Source organism: Mugil cephalus, chromosome 8, assembly GCF_022458985.1.
Source record: "Mugil cephalus isolate CIBA_MC_2020 chromosome 8, CIBA_Mcephalus_1.1, whole genome shotgun sequence".
Taxonomy (NCBI): Eukaryota; Metazoa; Chordata; class Actinopteri; order Mugiliformes; family Mugilidae; genus Mugil; species Mugil cephalus.
In genome coordinates this window covers 10,858,352-10,874,600 of record NC_061777.1, presented here as the reverse complement: position 1 = coordinate 10,874,600, position 16,249 = coordinate 10,858,352, and the positions used below count along the sequence as shown (strand labels likewise).

At 41.9% G+C, this 16,249-nt stretch overlaps 2 protein-coding genes across 4 annotated transcripts in view; both read left to right on the top strand.

The window, feature by feature from the left end:
- The window catches only part of grid2 (glutamate receptor, ionotropic, delta 2), a 447,760-nt gene extending 439,529 nt beyond the window's left edge, over positions 1–8,231 (top strand). Inside the window, exons 16-17 of one of the 3 annotated variants that reach the window (XM_047591181.1) lie at positions 2,038–2,309; positions 5,022–5,272. In XM_047591181.1, the coding sequence (XP_047447137.1) occupies positions 2,038–2,309; positions 5,022–5,127 (378 nt within the window). In that variant the 3' untranslated portion in view covers positions 5,128–5,272. Of the gene's footprint in view, positions 1–2,037; positions 2,348–5,021 lie in introns of all 3 variants that reach the window. The other 2 variants (XM_047591182.1, XM_047591180.1) reach the window with 2 other exon arrangements.
- Positions 8,232–11,676: 3,445 nt separating this feature from the next.
- On the top strand, positions 11,677–16,173 carry atoh1a (atonal bHLH transcription factor 1a). The gene is made up of 2 exons (XM_047591183.1): positions 11,677–14,199; positions 14,482–16,173. Exons 1-2 carry the CDS (start codon positions 13,941–13,943, stop codon positions 15,291–15,293), a joined length of 1,071 nt encoding a protein of 356 aa, XP_047447139.1. The 5' UTR covers positions 11,677–13,940; the 3' UTR covers positions 15,294–16,173.
- Positions 16,174–16,249: the final 76 nt, after the last annotated feature.

Sequence of the window (16,249 nt, the reverse complement as noted above, 5' to 3'; positions counted from 1 at the left end):
TTGGGATTATACACATAAAAAGTAAAGGCTCGTAATTAGACAATCAAGACGGTTTCTCCAACATGGCCGCTCTTGCAATGACACACACACCAGGGACGTTGCCCTCGCACCTGCATGCTCAAACTTTGTGTCAGATACACCATGTCATGAAACCATGTCATCGATGGCAGCTTCATTAGTCGACTCTTCAGTATGTTTTGCTTCAGCCACTTTTCTGTTCCTTCCTTCTCTCATCCGCAGCGACAAAGAACCCGGTTGCTCTCGCCGAGAATCGGCAAACATGAGCACGGTCATCCATCGCAGTGTGTGGCCAAGCCAAACGCCCTCCACATTCCACCTACAGACATCCATACATGCTTTCTGCATACATGACAGCCCGCGATCCACTTGTCAGACTCTAATACAACTATGCTCCGTCCGTGTCTCTGTGTTTTCTTGTATATACTAAAACATGCATAATCACAAAGTGTACATGCCTTTTCTGTTCATACTCTGTGCTCTAAAGCCGTGTTAACCGCTTCTGACTTCGGACTGTGCGTCAGTGTTTGTGGCGTGGTTCTGTGTTGTGGAATGGCTGACACTGTTTTCTATGGGCCCCGCTTCGTGGCGTACATACGCTCACATATACACATGCACGCTTCCACGGAGTAAACTAATGTGGGTGACCGAATACAAGAGTTGTATCAAGAGTAGGCACATCTAAGAAGGTTGTTATAAACACAGAATAACGGGATTAGCGGGGAGAGCAGCGTATTAACATCCTCCCTGCTATTTTGGGGGGTCTCGAAGAGGCTTTTCACTTTGGTCAAATGGCTCATAGCAACATTTATTGCACCCTCAATTTATTTAACCTGCATTACGGTCATGTTCTTGTGTATTTTTCTTTGCTCCAAGACATCTGAACTCATTTTGGGTTTGTCCCGGGGCAGGTGTGCTTGCAACCACAGTATAGCTGATGGAAAAATTGATCAAGGTTCCCTCAACACCACTTTAGAAGTTGATCTCAATACTTTTGACAAGCTATTTCCAGATATGTCTCTGGAGCCCATTACATCCATAACAGGGCGACTGTATTGCTTTACCTTTCTTCGGCCTCTATATGTGCAACCAGGGGTTTGTATGAAAGAGTTCTGTCTTTGGAATCACTTGCAGCATTTTGGAAATTCAAAACGGAGAGTAACTACGGAAACAATTGTCATTGTCAGAACTCTTCCATAACGGTAACATCTGTGGTTTTGACCATGTCTTTATATATATATATTTACCATATATTCCATGTAGACTTAGCATGAGGAGAGCTGGCACATCCTTGGTGTATCACGTTCCTTGGTGCACGCAAAACACGCAACCTCTCATTTATTTTTTAAAGTTTGGATGGGAATTGCCGCTCTGCTCATTCTAACTCCATACAATGATGTGTGTCACTGTGGCTCAAAGCTCTCATACTGCCTTTTTGTTTTGTTTCTGTAGATAAGTACTCTGTGTTGAGGGGTGTAGCGGGCGAGGGGGAGAGAGAAAGAGAAAGAGAGAGAAAGAGGGGGAGAGTGCAATACAAAATGGCATTTAAACATCTCCCCTTTCCAGGTATATAACGACTGTGTGTATGTCTCTCTGAGGACACAACACAGAGCGACCTGCTTAACTGTGTGTGCTGACTGACTGCCGTGTCTTTCTTCTCGCTCACCCCCCACCCATCTGTCTCTCCAATTTACTTCTCTCTCTTCTCCACCTTACCGTCCTTCCATCTGCCTGATCTTGTCTGTCACTCATCCCTTCTACGTCTGCTGCTTGTCTGCCCGTGCGTCTGTTTTGGCTTCTTTTTTTTTATTTTTGGGGCTTGTTTTAATCTTCTCACTCACCTTGCATGCACGCATATGCACAAAATACATATATATATATTAAATATATATATATACACACACACACACACACACTCCACATCTGGCTTTGATCACCTCTCCTCTTCCTGTCTCTCTCCTCTCAACCCCTTTTTGCCCACGCACACACACCCACCTGCACGTCGCACACTCTCCCCAGACACAGGCAGATGGCCCATCTGCCAGGCAAGCTGCCGACCCCTGTCCTCACAACCCCAACGAGCACCCCCTTGCCCTGGGCGGCCAGACCCAGAACCAGACCCCCAACGCGGCCAGCACCGCCGCCCCAAGCGCCACCCGTTACCAGCCCCCAGCATGCTGCGACATCCCCTGCGCCCTGATCGTCCAGCACTCCTACGAACCCACCAACCCCTCTGAGCTCGCCCCCAAAATGAGAATGACCACCTTCACCACCTCACCTCCTACCCCAAGGTTATACATACAATAGAAGATAAACGTAAAAATCATTGGTTAGTAATGCTTGAAGACGGACGCTTTTTGAAATGTCGTGATATTATGAATGATTATTTATTAAGAGAAACAGACATCAGGGAGCAGAGCTCAAACCTGAGTGTTGACATTATAGTCGAGTGCTCTGCTGGAAGAAAAAAAAAAATACCTCTAACCTCTTGTTTACCTGGCATGTTGCCAGTAACTAGATGTGCAATAATGCCTTTCTGCCATTAGAGGGTGCCGTCTGTCTGTCTAGAGGCGAGTGGAGCTTTTATCAGACAGTACAAGTTAAAGGGTATGTAATGTTATATGTAGGTAAACGCCTGCAGTGAAGTATTTATTGTATGTTACGTAGAGATAATTAAATATTCTAAATGAAGCCAAAACCCATTCTGTGGTCTGGACTTGGCTTTTTTTCTCCAATTAAGGCCTTTACATTATATGGGAAATTAGAGATATATTTTTCAGATTTTTACAGTTATTGTATTTAAGGATTCTGATTATTTGGGTGATTCAATTTTGACTTCTATAATGCGATGGTGGGTATTGTAATGGAGGAAAACATTGTATAGTCAGGTCGACATTTCCCCCAGAATCCATCCACCACTCCTTGCCTCGGTCCCTCTCGGTCACTCCCTGTAGTTGTCCGCTAGTCTCCTTTCACAGACAGCCAACTGACCATTTGTGATTCACTCTTCTCTTTCACCTCCCGTCATGTCTTCCGACACCAACTGCACCCCTTGGATATCCCCTACTTCAAACATGTAGTGTGTGTATGATTGTGTCACGACAAACTTTAGTGCCCCCTCGTCCTGTCCCTCCTCCCGCTGTACCTCCTTTAGATGGTAACCAGGGGGCACCACTGCCAGTCCCCTCTGCCCGCGAGCTACGTATAGTAGAGCCCCCGCCAGAGCCCCCAGACCCGAAGGACACGGTCAGTACATTTATCTTAACCCCTGATAATGTGACTCCCGTCATCACAAAACCCTGTGTGACTTTACCCAGCAATCCTACCGTGACGTCTGAAACACCGAAATGAGACACCTAACTTTTGTGATATCCCCACAATCCACCACCTGCCTCCAAGACCCTCAAGAAAACCTCACCTTACCTCACATAAAACCAGAGAAGCACATTGCCACATGCATGTGGACGGTGCGAAAGTGTTCCTGCAGTTCACCTGAGTTCTCTCCTCTCTGTATCCTCACCTCATTCATTGCAAACTGAGCTCCCCTGCACTATTGTCCACCCTATCCTATGCAGTAAAAGCATGAAACACCTCTCAGTGAGTGTTACCATCCTTTAGGCTATGTGGATAAGTAATTAACATGTGAATATAGCTGTAATATGTATGTTTTGTAATGCTTTGTAAGTTTCATTTAACCTATACTGTAAGTTAAGTTAAAGTTTAAGTTAATGTAAGTGCTGTTTCTTTAGGTGGAATTGCTAAGCTTGTTAAGACCGTTAAACGTTGTGTGATTTAAGTTAAATCCTCTGCATTGTATGATGCAGTGACACAAGATATAACAGCTTTGGTAGCGAACTATATGGCCTTGTACGAATTCACTTGAAAATGAGATTTCAGTCTCAGTGTGAATTTATTTTTATTGATTTATTTTTTACCAAGAGGGCCACGATGCAGTGTAGATGATAAGTAAGGTATTTCTGAGCATTTGGATTGTCTTCCATGATATAAGTTGAATTTGTTTAATGCTAGATACTGTATGGTAACGCTTGCTCTACAATAGGCCTAACTCCCTGGAATCGCAGAGCACAAAGCATGACAGCGGTGTGTTTTCAGTGTGCATTCCAGATTATCTGCACTCCCTCAAAGACCTTGTAGCAGTGTGTGTTTGTTTCTCTTTTTCAATATCCTGACCACAGCTCAGAGTGTGCTTCTCTATCCCTCCCTCCATTTCCCCCCCATCCTTTCCTTTTGCTCTCCCCGCTAATCCATGTCTCCCTGTGACCCTCAACCAACATTTATTCATCCTTTTTATTTTCTGTCACTCTCAATTTATTCATTCATTTATTTATTTTTACGTGTAACGACTGCAATTGCTGCGACTGTAAACTATTTATTAAATGTGCCAAATATTCTGCTTGTTTGGCCATGTTTGTGTCTTGTCTTGCCCTCATCATTTTTTCCACACCCGCTTTGTTGGACACCCCTCTCTCGGCTTTACGTTTCTTTTTTTTACCATCCATTTATACTGGTTGGATTGATGACATCCGTATTGCTGCATACAAAATACACCCCATTCTTGTCCCCTTCCTCCTTTTTCAAACGATATCCTCTCTGGACATACTTTTTTTTTCCTTTGGTATCCTCCCCAATCCCTTACACCTCTATTTACGCTACCCTCACTCCTTTTCCTTTACTTCCTTTATCTCCTTTCCGTCCTTTATCCAACTTTCCTCGATTTATTCCTTTCATCTTCCTTCTAATCACACCCCCCCCCACTACATTCTTATCCTTCTTATCAACTTCATCCTTCTTAACGCCTTCTGCCATCCTAAAACGCCGTCTCTGGATCGTTCTGCCGTCCAATCCTTCCTTTCTGATTTCTTCCCTCTCACCACATACTTATTTTCCTTCACATCCTATTCACATCTCCTCCCTTTATCCATTCACCATCCATCGCTCCCTCCTCTCCGTTCTGCTCCTTCCCTGCCCCTCCCCACCTGCAGGACGATAAGGAGATCGACTTGGAGCACCTACACCGCCGGGTTAACAGCTTGTGCACCGAGGACGAAAGCCCCCACAAGCAGTTCTCCACCTCTTCCGTCGATCTAACACCCCTTGACATGGATGCGCTGCCTGCCGCCCGCCAGGCGCTCGAGCAGATCAGCGATTTCCGCAACACCCACATCACCACCACCACCTTCATCCCCGAGCAGATCCAAACCTTAAGCCGTAGCCTCTCCGCGAAAGCCGCCGCTGGATTTTCTGCCGGTTTTGGTGGCGGTGGCGGTGGTGGGGTCGGCCTCCAGGACCACCGAACTGGCGGGGTTGGCCCATTCAGGCAGAGGGCCCCGAATGGTGGCTTCTTCCGTAGCCCTATTAAAACAATGTCCTCCATCCCCTACCAGCCCACAGGTCCGGGACCCAACTTTGGATATGGCAACGATCCAGACAGGGGCACCTCCATATGAGGAGTTACTAAGGGTGTGGTTGGTTTGGGAGCAAGAGTAGAAGAAGGAGGAGGCAAGGTGGTCAGGGTTTGTTGTGGGTTGGTAGAACAGCTACATTGTGGCTAAGCTAAAAAGTCAGAAGACATAGATCTGTGTACATAAGAATCTTTCTGTTTTCAGTTTCTGCTTGGGTGTTTCAAGGGGTGTCTATTTTGCACGTGGAGAAGACAAAGGAGGTGGAGGTCAGTTGGGGCATTTCTTATCCTCCTGTTAACCATGCTGGTGAGGTGCCAGAAGTGAAAGGCTGGGGGGTTTGAATATTTGCTTTATTGTTGTTGTTCTTGTGATTGTTTGGGGGATTATTTTGGGGGATATGTGTGAAAGAGGGACATTTTTTTTTATTATTTCTGTTTTATGACATGAGGACTGCCTCATGTGATGGAAATTGACTCCTATTATTGTCTGAACCCACCTCAGGGGGTTTAGTTTATACTTGTGCACCGCCAGGAAACAGGCTACTTCTATATTGTTGTTAGCTCCCTGGATGATTTTGGCAGGTGACTGGTGGTCTCTTCAGCCATGAAACTACTTCAAGGGGCTCCAACTTAATAAGCAATTATCGGGCCGGTATTTTGTGAAGGTATATATATAACATTTAGTTTTGTCTGTAGCCCTGGGAATACATACAGCAGCCCCTTGTAGTGTTTTGAAAAGGTCCCATCTCAGTGAATATTGGAAGATTTCGCTTCTCCAGTTTTACTCTGCCTTTTCATTACATGGAAGTCCAAACTCAGTTTTCTCTTCTCTGGTAGGGTGGGAAATACGCGATCATCTCCAAGATGGTGTCCACACGGTGGCCTGACTAGACCCAAGACTTTACAGCTGAACACATGCTGACACCTTCGCGGTGCATTGGTCTGAAAACTGTTGAAACGCCATGACAGTGCAACAGTACGACACTGTAGAATCGCCAGTTTGGTGCATCGATCTTAAACTACTTCTGCCATTTTGGTGCATCAGCCTGAAACTGTTTTCACCATTTTGATGCACATTAAACTCTTTGTGAAGCCCACTGCACTGTACCAGTGCCCACAGACCTGTAAGTGATTGTATGTAGATCTGACCTTCTTTTCTTTTCTCACCTGTACTGTGCTATCTGCTTTTCAAGTCAAGGTGAGACTAATCAGACTCTAAGAGGTATGGTAAAAAAGGGATAACATAAAAAGCAGCTTAAAGACTAAAAAAAAAAATAAAATACAAGCCGAAAGACTTCAAAAAGCTTATGCTTATTATATGTCTTTTATTGAATTATGTTTTTGACAAAAAAAAAAATAGATTTTAATGCGTGGAATGTGTTTTGGTCAGGACGTACAAAAAAAAAAATAACGATGTTCTGAGCTGTCTACTTGTTTTTTTTCTCTCTGCAAACTTTGAAAAACTGCTAAATGAGTGCTGTAGTCTCTGGTTTTGCATCATGAAGTCATTCAAACTTCTCCTACTTTTGATTTTTCTTTGTTTTGCTTAACTTTACTGCTACCATGGCCCGGGTGTTTAAAAGAAAAAAAGCTCATTCTGTGACGTCACGTCATAAGCAAGCTCATTAATCACTTCTTATCAGGGTCAAGTGGTGAAATGGAGTTGATTTCATCTCGAAGATAAGCCATTGCAGCAGCATCTTCAGTACAGGCCTTATGTCAACTGTATAGCTGTACCCTCCCAACCTCCAGTCGAACCCAAATTATCACCGTGTACTGGAGATATTGAAGAGCGAATCAGTTCTTGTGCTGTTGGTCATGGGAACATCCTGAAGAGTCAACAGCCATCGGAGTCCAATGGCTGCCTTTTATGAGATGAGTCCAAAATACGCATCTGTTTCATATCTCTCATGTTAAGGGTACTGTTTATATAACTTTTTTTTTTGTTTTTTTTTTAAGTGCCAATTAATTAAAATGAGACGATTAAGGTGCATTTCGGGATGGGGAATAGGAGCGGTACATGACGTGTGTAAAAGGAATATTTTGTGATTAGAGGGTGGGTTGGTAAAACGGAACCAAACCTTTTTCACTAACACTGTATTAATAATTGATAATGTTAGTTGTTTAGAACAGGTTTTCAGTTTGTTATCTTTAAGAACTAAAACTGCAAAATGTTGTGTGTAGAGAACTCAGTCAAGCCACAGTGTTTTGAAGCAAGCATTCTTAGGCATTTCTTTTCTTATATTAGGCTACAGTATGGCTATTGAATGACAAATAGGACACAGACGTTAAATTTTTTTTAATTTACTATAAATGAAAGAGACATTATAAAAATGTATATTTTACATGCTGATGCTATTTTTGTTTAACAAAAAAAAGAAAAGAGTATATCATGTTGAGCTATAGTGTTGAGTTGAGCAGCCACTTTCTTGCATCTGGTCCTGCCCAAGGTAAACATGAACACGTACACACAAACTATCTTTTGCTTTTCTCATGTCATCCTGAGTTCGTTTTATTATTTGCTGGCTAAAATAACAAAAAAGTGGCAAGTTCACTAAAAAGGAAGCATGCACAAACTTGCTGTTTTTGCTATATGTTAACATTTTTAATTTCATACATAGAACTACAGGATTTACTTGATAATTTTCAAAAATTATGATGTACAGTATTTAATATAGGCCTATTTTGTTGTATGTGTTGCATATTATTCAAAAACCGAACAAACTGGGGCCTCTGTTACAAGTGGCAAAGCTTTCTGTGTATAATTTGTCTAATAAACAGGTTTTCTACAGTGGGATGGTATTTGTTGTCTTTGCTAATCCGGACAACCACGTAATAAAGGTGTTACATTTCCAATGAAAATGATGACTTAACTAACGGTAAATGGGATAAATACTGTTTTAGAGTGTATTTTCTTTGTGTAGACAACCCTTATATATTGCTTCCCAAAATATGCAGAGATTCAGCGTAAAGAAAATCCATTGAAAAACCTTCCACATTTGCCCATGGTAAGTCTGGTCTCTGGGTTACACAGAGTTACGACAATCACAACAATGCTTCCTTTCACAGTGTTCAGTTTCCGCGGATATCATCCTCCTCCTACCACTACTACTACATCTACACAAGTCATTATTTACTGGTGAGTAATTTCAGATACTGGTAAGTAGTCATTTTTATTAGGAAAAAGTTGTCTTAACCAACTTAGTTGGTTCCCTCCAAATCTTTATCAGCATTTATCATTAAGCAAAGAACAACTAATTTGTTTTGGAGGAGACAGAAAAGCATCTGGACGTATTGGGGAAAAAATCCAGTGTATAGGTAAGTAACTTATCAAATAAAGCTTTTTGGGGTTCATATTAGAGTTATAAGTCGCATTGCAAAAAAAAAAAAAAAAAAATAACGATGTTCTGAGCTGTCTACTTGTTTTTTTTCTCTCTGCAAACTTTGAAAAACTGCTAAATGAGTGCTGTAGTCTCTGGTTTTGCATCATGAAGTCATTCAAACTTCTCCTACTTTTGATTTTTCTTTGTTTTGCTTAACTTTACTGCTACCATGGCCCGGGTGTTTAAAAGAAAAAAAGCTCATTCTGTGACGTCACGTCATAAGCAAGCTCATTAATCACTTCTTATCAGGGTCAAGTGGTGAAATGGAGTTGATTTCATCTCGAAGATAAGCCATTGCAGCAGCATCTTCAGTACAGGCCTTATGTCAACTGTATAGCTGTACCCTCCCAACCTCCAGTCGAACCCAAATTATCACCGTGTACTGGAGATATTGAAGAGCGAATCAGTTCTTGTGCTGTTGGTCATGGGAACATCCTGAAGAGTCAACAGCCATCGGAGTCCAATGGCTGCCTTTTATGAGATGAGTCCAAAATACGCATCTGTTTCATATCTCTCATGTTAAGGGTACTGTTTATATAACTTTTTTTTTTTGTTTTTTTTTTTAAGTGCCAATTAATTAAAATGAGACGATTAAGGTGCATTTCGGGATGGGGAATAGGAGCGGTACATGACGTGTGTAAAAGGAATATTTTGTGGATTAGAGGGTGGGTTGGTAAAACGGAACCAAACCTTTTTCACTAACACTGTATTAATAATTGATAATGTTAGTTGTTTAGAACAGGTTTTCAGTTTGTTATCTTTAAGAACTAAAACTGCAAAATGTTGTGTGTAGAGAACTCAGTCAAGCCACAGTGTTTTGAAGCAAGCATTCTTAGGCATTTCTTTTCTTATATTAGGCTACAGTATGGCTATTGAATGACAAATAGGACACAGACGTTAAATTTTTTTTAATTTACTATAAATGAAAGAGACATTATAAAAATGTATATTTTACATGCTGATGCTATTTTTGTTTAACAAAAAAAAGAAAAGAGTATATCATGTTGAGCTATAGTGTTGAGTTGAGCAGCCACTTTCTTGCATCTGGTCCTGCCCAAGGTAAACATGAACACGTACACACAAACTATCTTTTGCTTTTCTCATGTCATCCTGAGTTCGTTTTATTATTTGCTGGCTAAAATAACAAAAAAGTGGCAAGTTCACTAAAAAGGAAGCATGCACAAACTTGCTGTTTTTGCTATATGTTAACATTTTTAATTTCATACATAGAACTACAGGATTTACTTGATAATTTTCAAAAATTATGATGTACAGTATTTAATATAGGCCTATTTTGTTGTATGTGTTGCATATTATTCAAAAACCGAACAAACTGGGGCCTCTGTTACAAGTGGCAAAGCTTTCTGTGTATAATTTGTCTAATAAACAGGTTTTCTACAGTGGGATGGTATTTGTTGTCTTTGCTAATCCGGACAACCACGTAATAAAGGTGTTACATTTCCAATGAAAATGATGACTTAACTAACGGTAAATGGGATAAATACTGTTTTAGAGTGTATTTTCTTTGTGTAGACAACCCTTATATATTGCTTCCCAAAATATGCAGAGATTCAGCGTAAAGAAAATCCATTGAAAAACCTTCCACATTTGCCCATGGTAAGTCTGGTCTCTGGGTTACACAGAGTTACGACAATCACAACAATGCTTCCTTTCACAGTGTTCAGTTTCCGCGGATATCATCCTCCTCCTACTACTACTACTACATCTACACAAGTCATTATTTACTGGTGAGTAATTTCAGATACTGGTAAGTAGTCATTTTTATTAGGAAAAAGTTGTCTTAACCAACTTAGTTGGTTCCCTCCAAATCTTTATCAGCATTTATCATTAAGCAAAGAACAACTAATTTGTTTTGGATGAGACAGAAAAGCATCTGGACGTATTGGGGAAAAAATCCAGTGTATAGGTAAGTAACTTATCAAATAAAGCTTTTTGGGGTTCATATTAGAGTTGAGTTATAAGTCGCATTGCAAAAAAAAAAAAAAAAAAGGAATCAGAGTCCATTGATCAAGAATAGATGAGTTAAGTGAATAAAATTGATAAGTGCATGCAGTTTGTGATTTAATTGTGGTTGAAAAGTGACCTTACCTGCTATGTAGCTTAATTATTGCATTTGTTTGTGAAATATTAAATAAAGTTAAGGGATTAGCGTACATCCACAGTGGCAGGTTGAATGGGTGTGGGTGATGTGGGATATATTTAAAGTTCAAGCCTAAGCTAAGTTTTTGTGTCTTCCGCTTGAAAATTTCACTTCAAAGGCCGACATGCTGCTGTTAACAGCTGGATAGGCACACCGCTGAGGACGACCGCTGTCAAGTTCACTGGAGCATTATGTTGTAGTGGCGTTTCTCAACCGGACAGTGGCACTATTTTGCTCACACCCAGCTCCAATATAGTCTGGTTTAGAATTCACACAGTTCAGTAGCAAGCTGACTGGCAGCCAGACATTGCCAACAAAAACTTAAATTAATAGAAGAAATTATTATTATTTTTTATTTATTTTTTAGATGAAGTTGTGGTTCCACTGTACAGCGTTTTAGCCACTCATGATTTTCTGCAGTCTATATAAAATAATAATCATTCTTTTTGTTTATTGAATGTTTACCTACGCTTCAACTGTGATGCAAATCTAAACTATGCGACTATGTAAAATGCATATTCTTACTTATGCAGTTCAGAAGCATGAAACGTTATTAATTCGTATTTAATATAAATCATTGTATATATTTTATATAATATTTTTTATTCTAAAGTAATTGCATTATGAGAAATCTGTGCTTAAACTGTTAAAAGCGTAAGCTTTGCTGCTCCCTGTGTTGTATCATTGAGAGTTAGTAAACAGACTTTAGGAGTAGACTACTTCATCAAATCGACACCGTGTCTGGATTTGACGAGTTGAGGAAAACTTTTACAATCCCTGTCGCGCGCCCCTCACTCCAGGCTCGTGCCCGTCGCGCCCCGGTCTCCCGGGAGATGGGAATGAGAAGGAGCAGCACGCAGACTCCTCACGCGCATTGGAATGGGAGCCCGCCCCTCTCTCTCGAGGAGCGCCCCCACAGGCGTGACCAATGGAACATAGAGTCTCTATTGTGGCCGCGACACTTTAATAATCGCCAGCTACAATATCCAACCTGTCGGTAGCTTCAGGAGCCCAGCCCCGGCCCGTTGGATGGGGCCTTGTAGGTGGGAAGAGGGGGCGAACGCTCGGCGCCAGACCTCTAGCCCGCAAGACGTCCTCATGATGAATACATGAATAAAAAATAGAAAGGGCTGATGTCAGGTTATCTATGCAGTGATGGTGTTGCACTTTTTCCCACAATTCCGAGTCTTCACGGAATTTGGTCAAAAACTAAGTTTTTAATTTACAATAGACTGCATATATATCAGAACTGTTATGTTGAACTTTGGGGTTCATGTCTTGTAGGCTATTTAGTTTTTCAATTGATGTTATTTGGGCTAATACCCACAAAAGGGCTGGGACTTCAGAGTTGTGGCTACCTCCCATTTCTCTCCCTCTATCTGTCCGACCCCACCCCCATCATTGTGCCTTATATATTAGACTACTGTATTCAACTTATAACCGAGGCTCCTTCTAATCCTAAATCGACCGTAACAATTAGCCTTAATAGCCAATTTCCACCTAGTAATTAGGCCATTGTCCATTTGCCAGGTTAGGGCTAAAGTTTGCATCTCAGTAAGCACGGTTGCTTTGATCAACAGACTGCAGGTGGTTCACCATATAACCAAAGCCTGTCAAAAAGAAAAGGTGTGTGGTTTGTGGCTCGTCTCCTCTCACTAATCGGCCTGACGGGAAATAAACTTTGCAAGTGGTAGAAACGTTTAAAAATAAAAAAACAGTATAGTTAGCTCAACTGTAGTATACATATCGTTAGCCTAATAAATTAATTGCCTAAGTCATATTTGAACGTTTTGTGAAAAATATTTTTAGCAGCACTTTGTATTTTTATTGATGCTGTAACAGTAGCCAAAGTAAAATAAATAATAATAATAAAAGAAATTATGCTGTTAGGCGTACGATATGTATGCATGTGTGTGAGTTTAGACTTTCTCCACCGCTTCAACTCTTAGCAGCATCGCGCACCACTTACAGCTCGTGTCTGTACGGAAACAGTGCTGAGCGCGAGACCCCTGCTCATGTTTCCAATCCCTGTGAAGCCCTTTTTACCGACAGGGCGTTCCGAGACCTGGATCAAAAGGGTTTAGACCCGCTACAAAAGAGAAATGGATACTGGATGATCTTAGAATGAATGAATGAATGAATTGACGATGAGCGCGCGAGCCCCAGGAACCACAAACTTTCTTGGAATCTTTTATTTTTATTCACAGCTGTTTTATTCGTTATTTACTTAACCCAGAGATATTTCTTCGTAAACTTTGTGGAACTTTGTTCATTTATGTAACGACTTAAATTCTGAGGAAATAAATACGGCGTTACACGATGTGGTGTCTCTCCATCGTGGCTACGTTAGACTGGTGCACTTTCACCTGTGTTGACTTGAATTATTCTGGTTTTACTACAACCAATGAGTTCCAAACGGAGAATCGTTTGCAGTTACGACTTGGACTAAAATGAACCCGTCCAAAACTTTCTAGTTCCCTCTTTTCCTTCTCCCACCTCTGTGATGTCTGAAATGTGACACATGCGCATGGACAGGTATTGTGTCCCATATACATATGCATATACGCACGTCTGCGCTGTCCACGCTCTGTCATCACTTGCACGTGCGCCCTGTGGGAGGTTCCCCTTACCTGCCTCGCGTTAGACACCCCTCTAATGGTAACGTTACCATAAACCGTCCGGCTTCTGGTGGCCATAATAAACTCTCTCGGGCTTTATCGAGACTTCTCATTGGACGTCAACACGCGACCAGCGCGAGGAGGGGGGCTTCCAGGCGCGTGCCGCTTTTTAAACAGACGCCGCGCCTTGAGACACCAGAGAAGGAGTCCCGCACGCGACTCTCACATTCACACAGTGCGCCAGCATAACAGTGCGTGCCTCCAAGAACTTTTTTTCTAACACTGTTAGAAAAGTATTTTTTTATATATATTATTTTACTTTATTTTATTTTGGAAACATGGATGTCCTATCTCTGGAAGACTGGAGCAAAGGCGCGCAGGAGTTGGCAGCACTCGATTCGAGGCAGCAGAGTTTGGCGGAGAGGGTCGGGAAGCAGCAACTCGAGGAGTCCCGCTACGAATCCGGACTGACGCTCGTGGACAGCGGCAGTGACCCACGCGCCTGGCTGGCTCCGTCTTCTGGCACCTGCGCGGCACACGCCACCACACCCGAGTACCTGCGCCACTCACCATGCTCCAGCACAGGCTCTTACCAAGGTAAGGAACGCTAATCATGATTTCCACTTTGGGTAAAACATGTGAATCATCAACATGCAAGAGGCAGTTATTAACTTGGCTAATTCGTCAGACACTGAAAGCTAAATATAGCCAGAACAAGCACTGTTTTTTTGCAGAGAGCTTAACTGTAAAAAATTATTTTAATACAACTAAAACATTATTATAGGTCTACATATCGATCAAAACTAATCACCTGAAATTTCCTGTTGTTAGTTATTGACAAACCGGACCAATGCCTAAATATGTGTATTCCTTTATCAGAGAGTGGCTCCCCGGGGTCCTCTGGTCATCCCAGCCCTCCCAGCTACAGAAAATCCGCCAAGAGCTCCTCCTCTTCTTCGCTCAAAGTCAGGGACCTGTGCCGCCTTAAAGGCGCGATCACCGGGGCCGAAGAGGAGGCCCCCATGAGACAGAGAGCCCCGTCCAGCAAACCTATCAACGGGGTCCAGAAGCAGAGGCGAGTTGCCGCCAATGCGCGTGAGAGGAGACGAATGCACGGGCTCAACCACGCGTTCGACGAGCTGCGCAGCGTCATCCCGGCGCTGGACAACGACAAGAAGCTCTCCAAATATGAAACTTTGCAGATGGCGCAGATTTACATCAACGCTCTGGCAGAGCTGCTCCAAGGTCCGGGCACTTCCAACAACGGCAATAACGACGCCTCCAACAATAACAACAGTTCGCCAAAGTGTGACATTATGCATTCTTCCTCCGCTGTCTTCGACGAGGCAAAGGACATGGATTCTCAGTCCACTACAACCTGCAGGACAGCGGCGGCTGTGCCCATCTCAGGTGGCAGCTTACCTGTCCACATCAGTGCGATGCCGTTCCGTTCCTCCTTCGAGGAGAGTTCGTTTGCTGCCAGGGTTGAAGAAGCGATGTGTTCGTCATCTCCGTCCTCCGCTCCGTACGGAAGTGGAAGGAAAGGTTCTCCCCGGAGTGACGGAGAGTTTTCCCCACACTCTCACTTCAGTGACTCGGACGAAATAACGATGGAGCTCCACTCAAGTGAAGAAGATGATCTCTCAGAACTAAAGCTACCCACACACCATCATACCACTCTTTCTTTCTAAATAAGTATACGTAAATATAACATATGCTACAATAAAAGGTTCTCTATAACCTCCAACAAAAAAGCCTGATGTCCGTAAAACGTGTCAATCACACATACAGCCTATCTGTCGCAGACGTAATGCATTTTTAAGAAGAAGAAAAAGATTTCTTTTGAGAAAAGTGACGTTACATTTTTGACGGTAACTACTTTGTCAACCTGTTGCATCGTCTAAATATTATTTTTATGTCAGATAGGCCCAATTCGGTTCTGCCAATAAATGTATATTTTCAGTTTCCATGGAGACGTGGCTGGAAGACCCCTCTGCCATGTCGCGTGCTGCACTGCCATGGGTATTTTCCACGTCACTCCAACCAAAAAAGCGTCTTCCACAAAAATCATAACTTTATGCATAATTGCTTATATTTGATAATGAATACAGACATTTTTATAACGACGAGTTTTGTTGTGATTTCTGTTAATTAAACTGCTAAGGCGTTTATATAATGTATTTTTCTTTTGCAACTTTAAAAGTTCATGATGTGCACTTTAAAATATACGAGCCAGAGGCTTCATAAATTTGTTTTTTTTTTCCAAAACGTAAACAATAGTTTAGCTTTGTTTGCTAGTGTAGTGCTGCCAAGTCCATGCAAATAGCCTATTTAATGTAGCCATCATTGCTGCCTTCTTTTGTATTTTCATTTGTAATTTCAGATGAGCTTGTGTGTCTTTTTTCTTTCACTGGATGAGATTCATTGATGTATGTAATTGTATTTATTGCTGATATATTTCATTTGCTTTTTATAACACCACTGGATAGACAGATAGTTGAAGTTGCTAAAAAACAAGCAATAATTTTGCCATTTTTTGTTATTAATTTGATTTTGGGAATAAAAAAGCAAACGAAAATGACGTGTCTCTTGGTACTGGTTTCATGCACTTTTAGACGCTGAATATTCGATCAACTACTGTTCAAAA

What these genes read in the sequence shown, in the direction of transcription:
- atoh1a (XM_047591183.1), top strand. Translation starts at nt 13,941, where the DNA reads ATGGATGTCCTATCTCTGGAAGACTGGAGCAAAGGCGCGCAGGAGTTG. An exon ending in CAGCACAGGCTCTTACCAAG is followed by an intron (nt 14,200 to 14,481) that starts GTAAGGAACGCT and finishes TTCCTTTATCAG; the next exon opens with AGAGTGGCTCCCCGGGGTCC.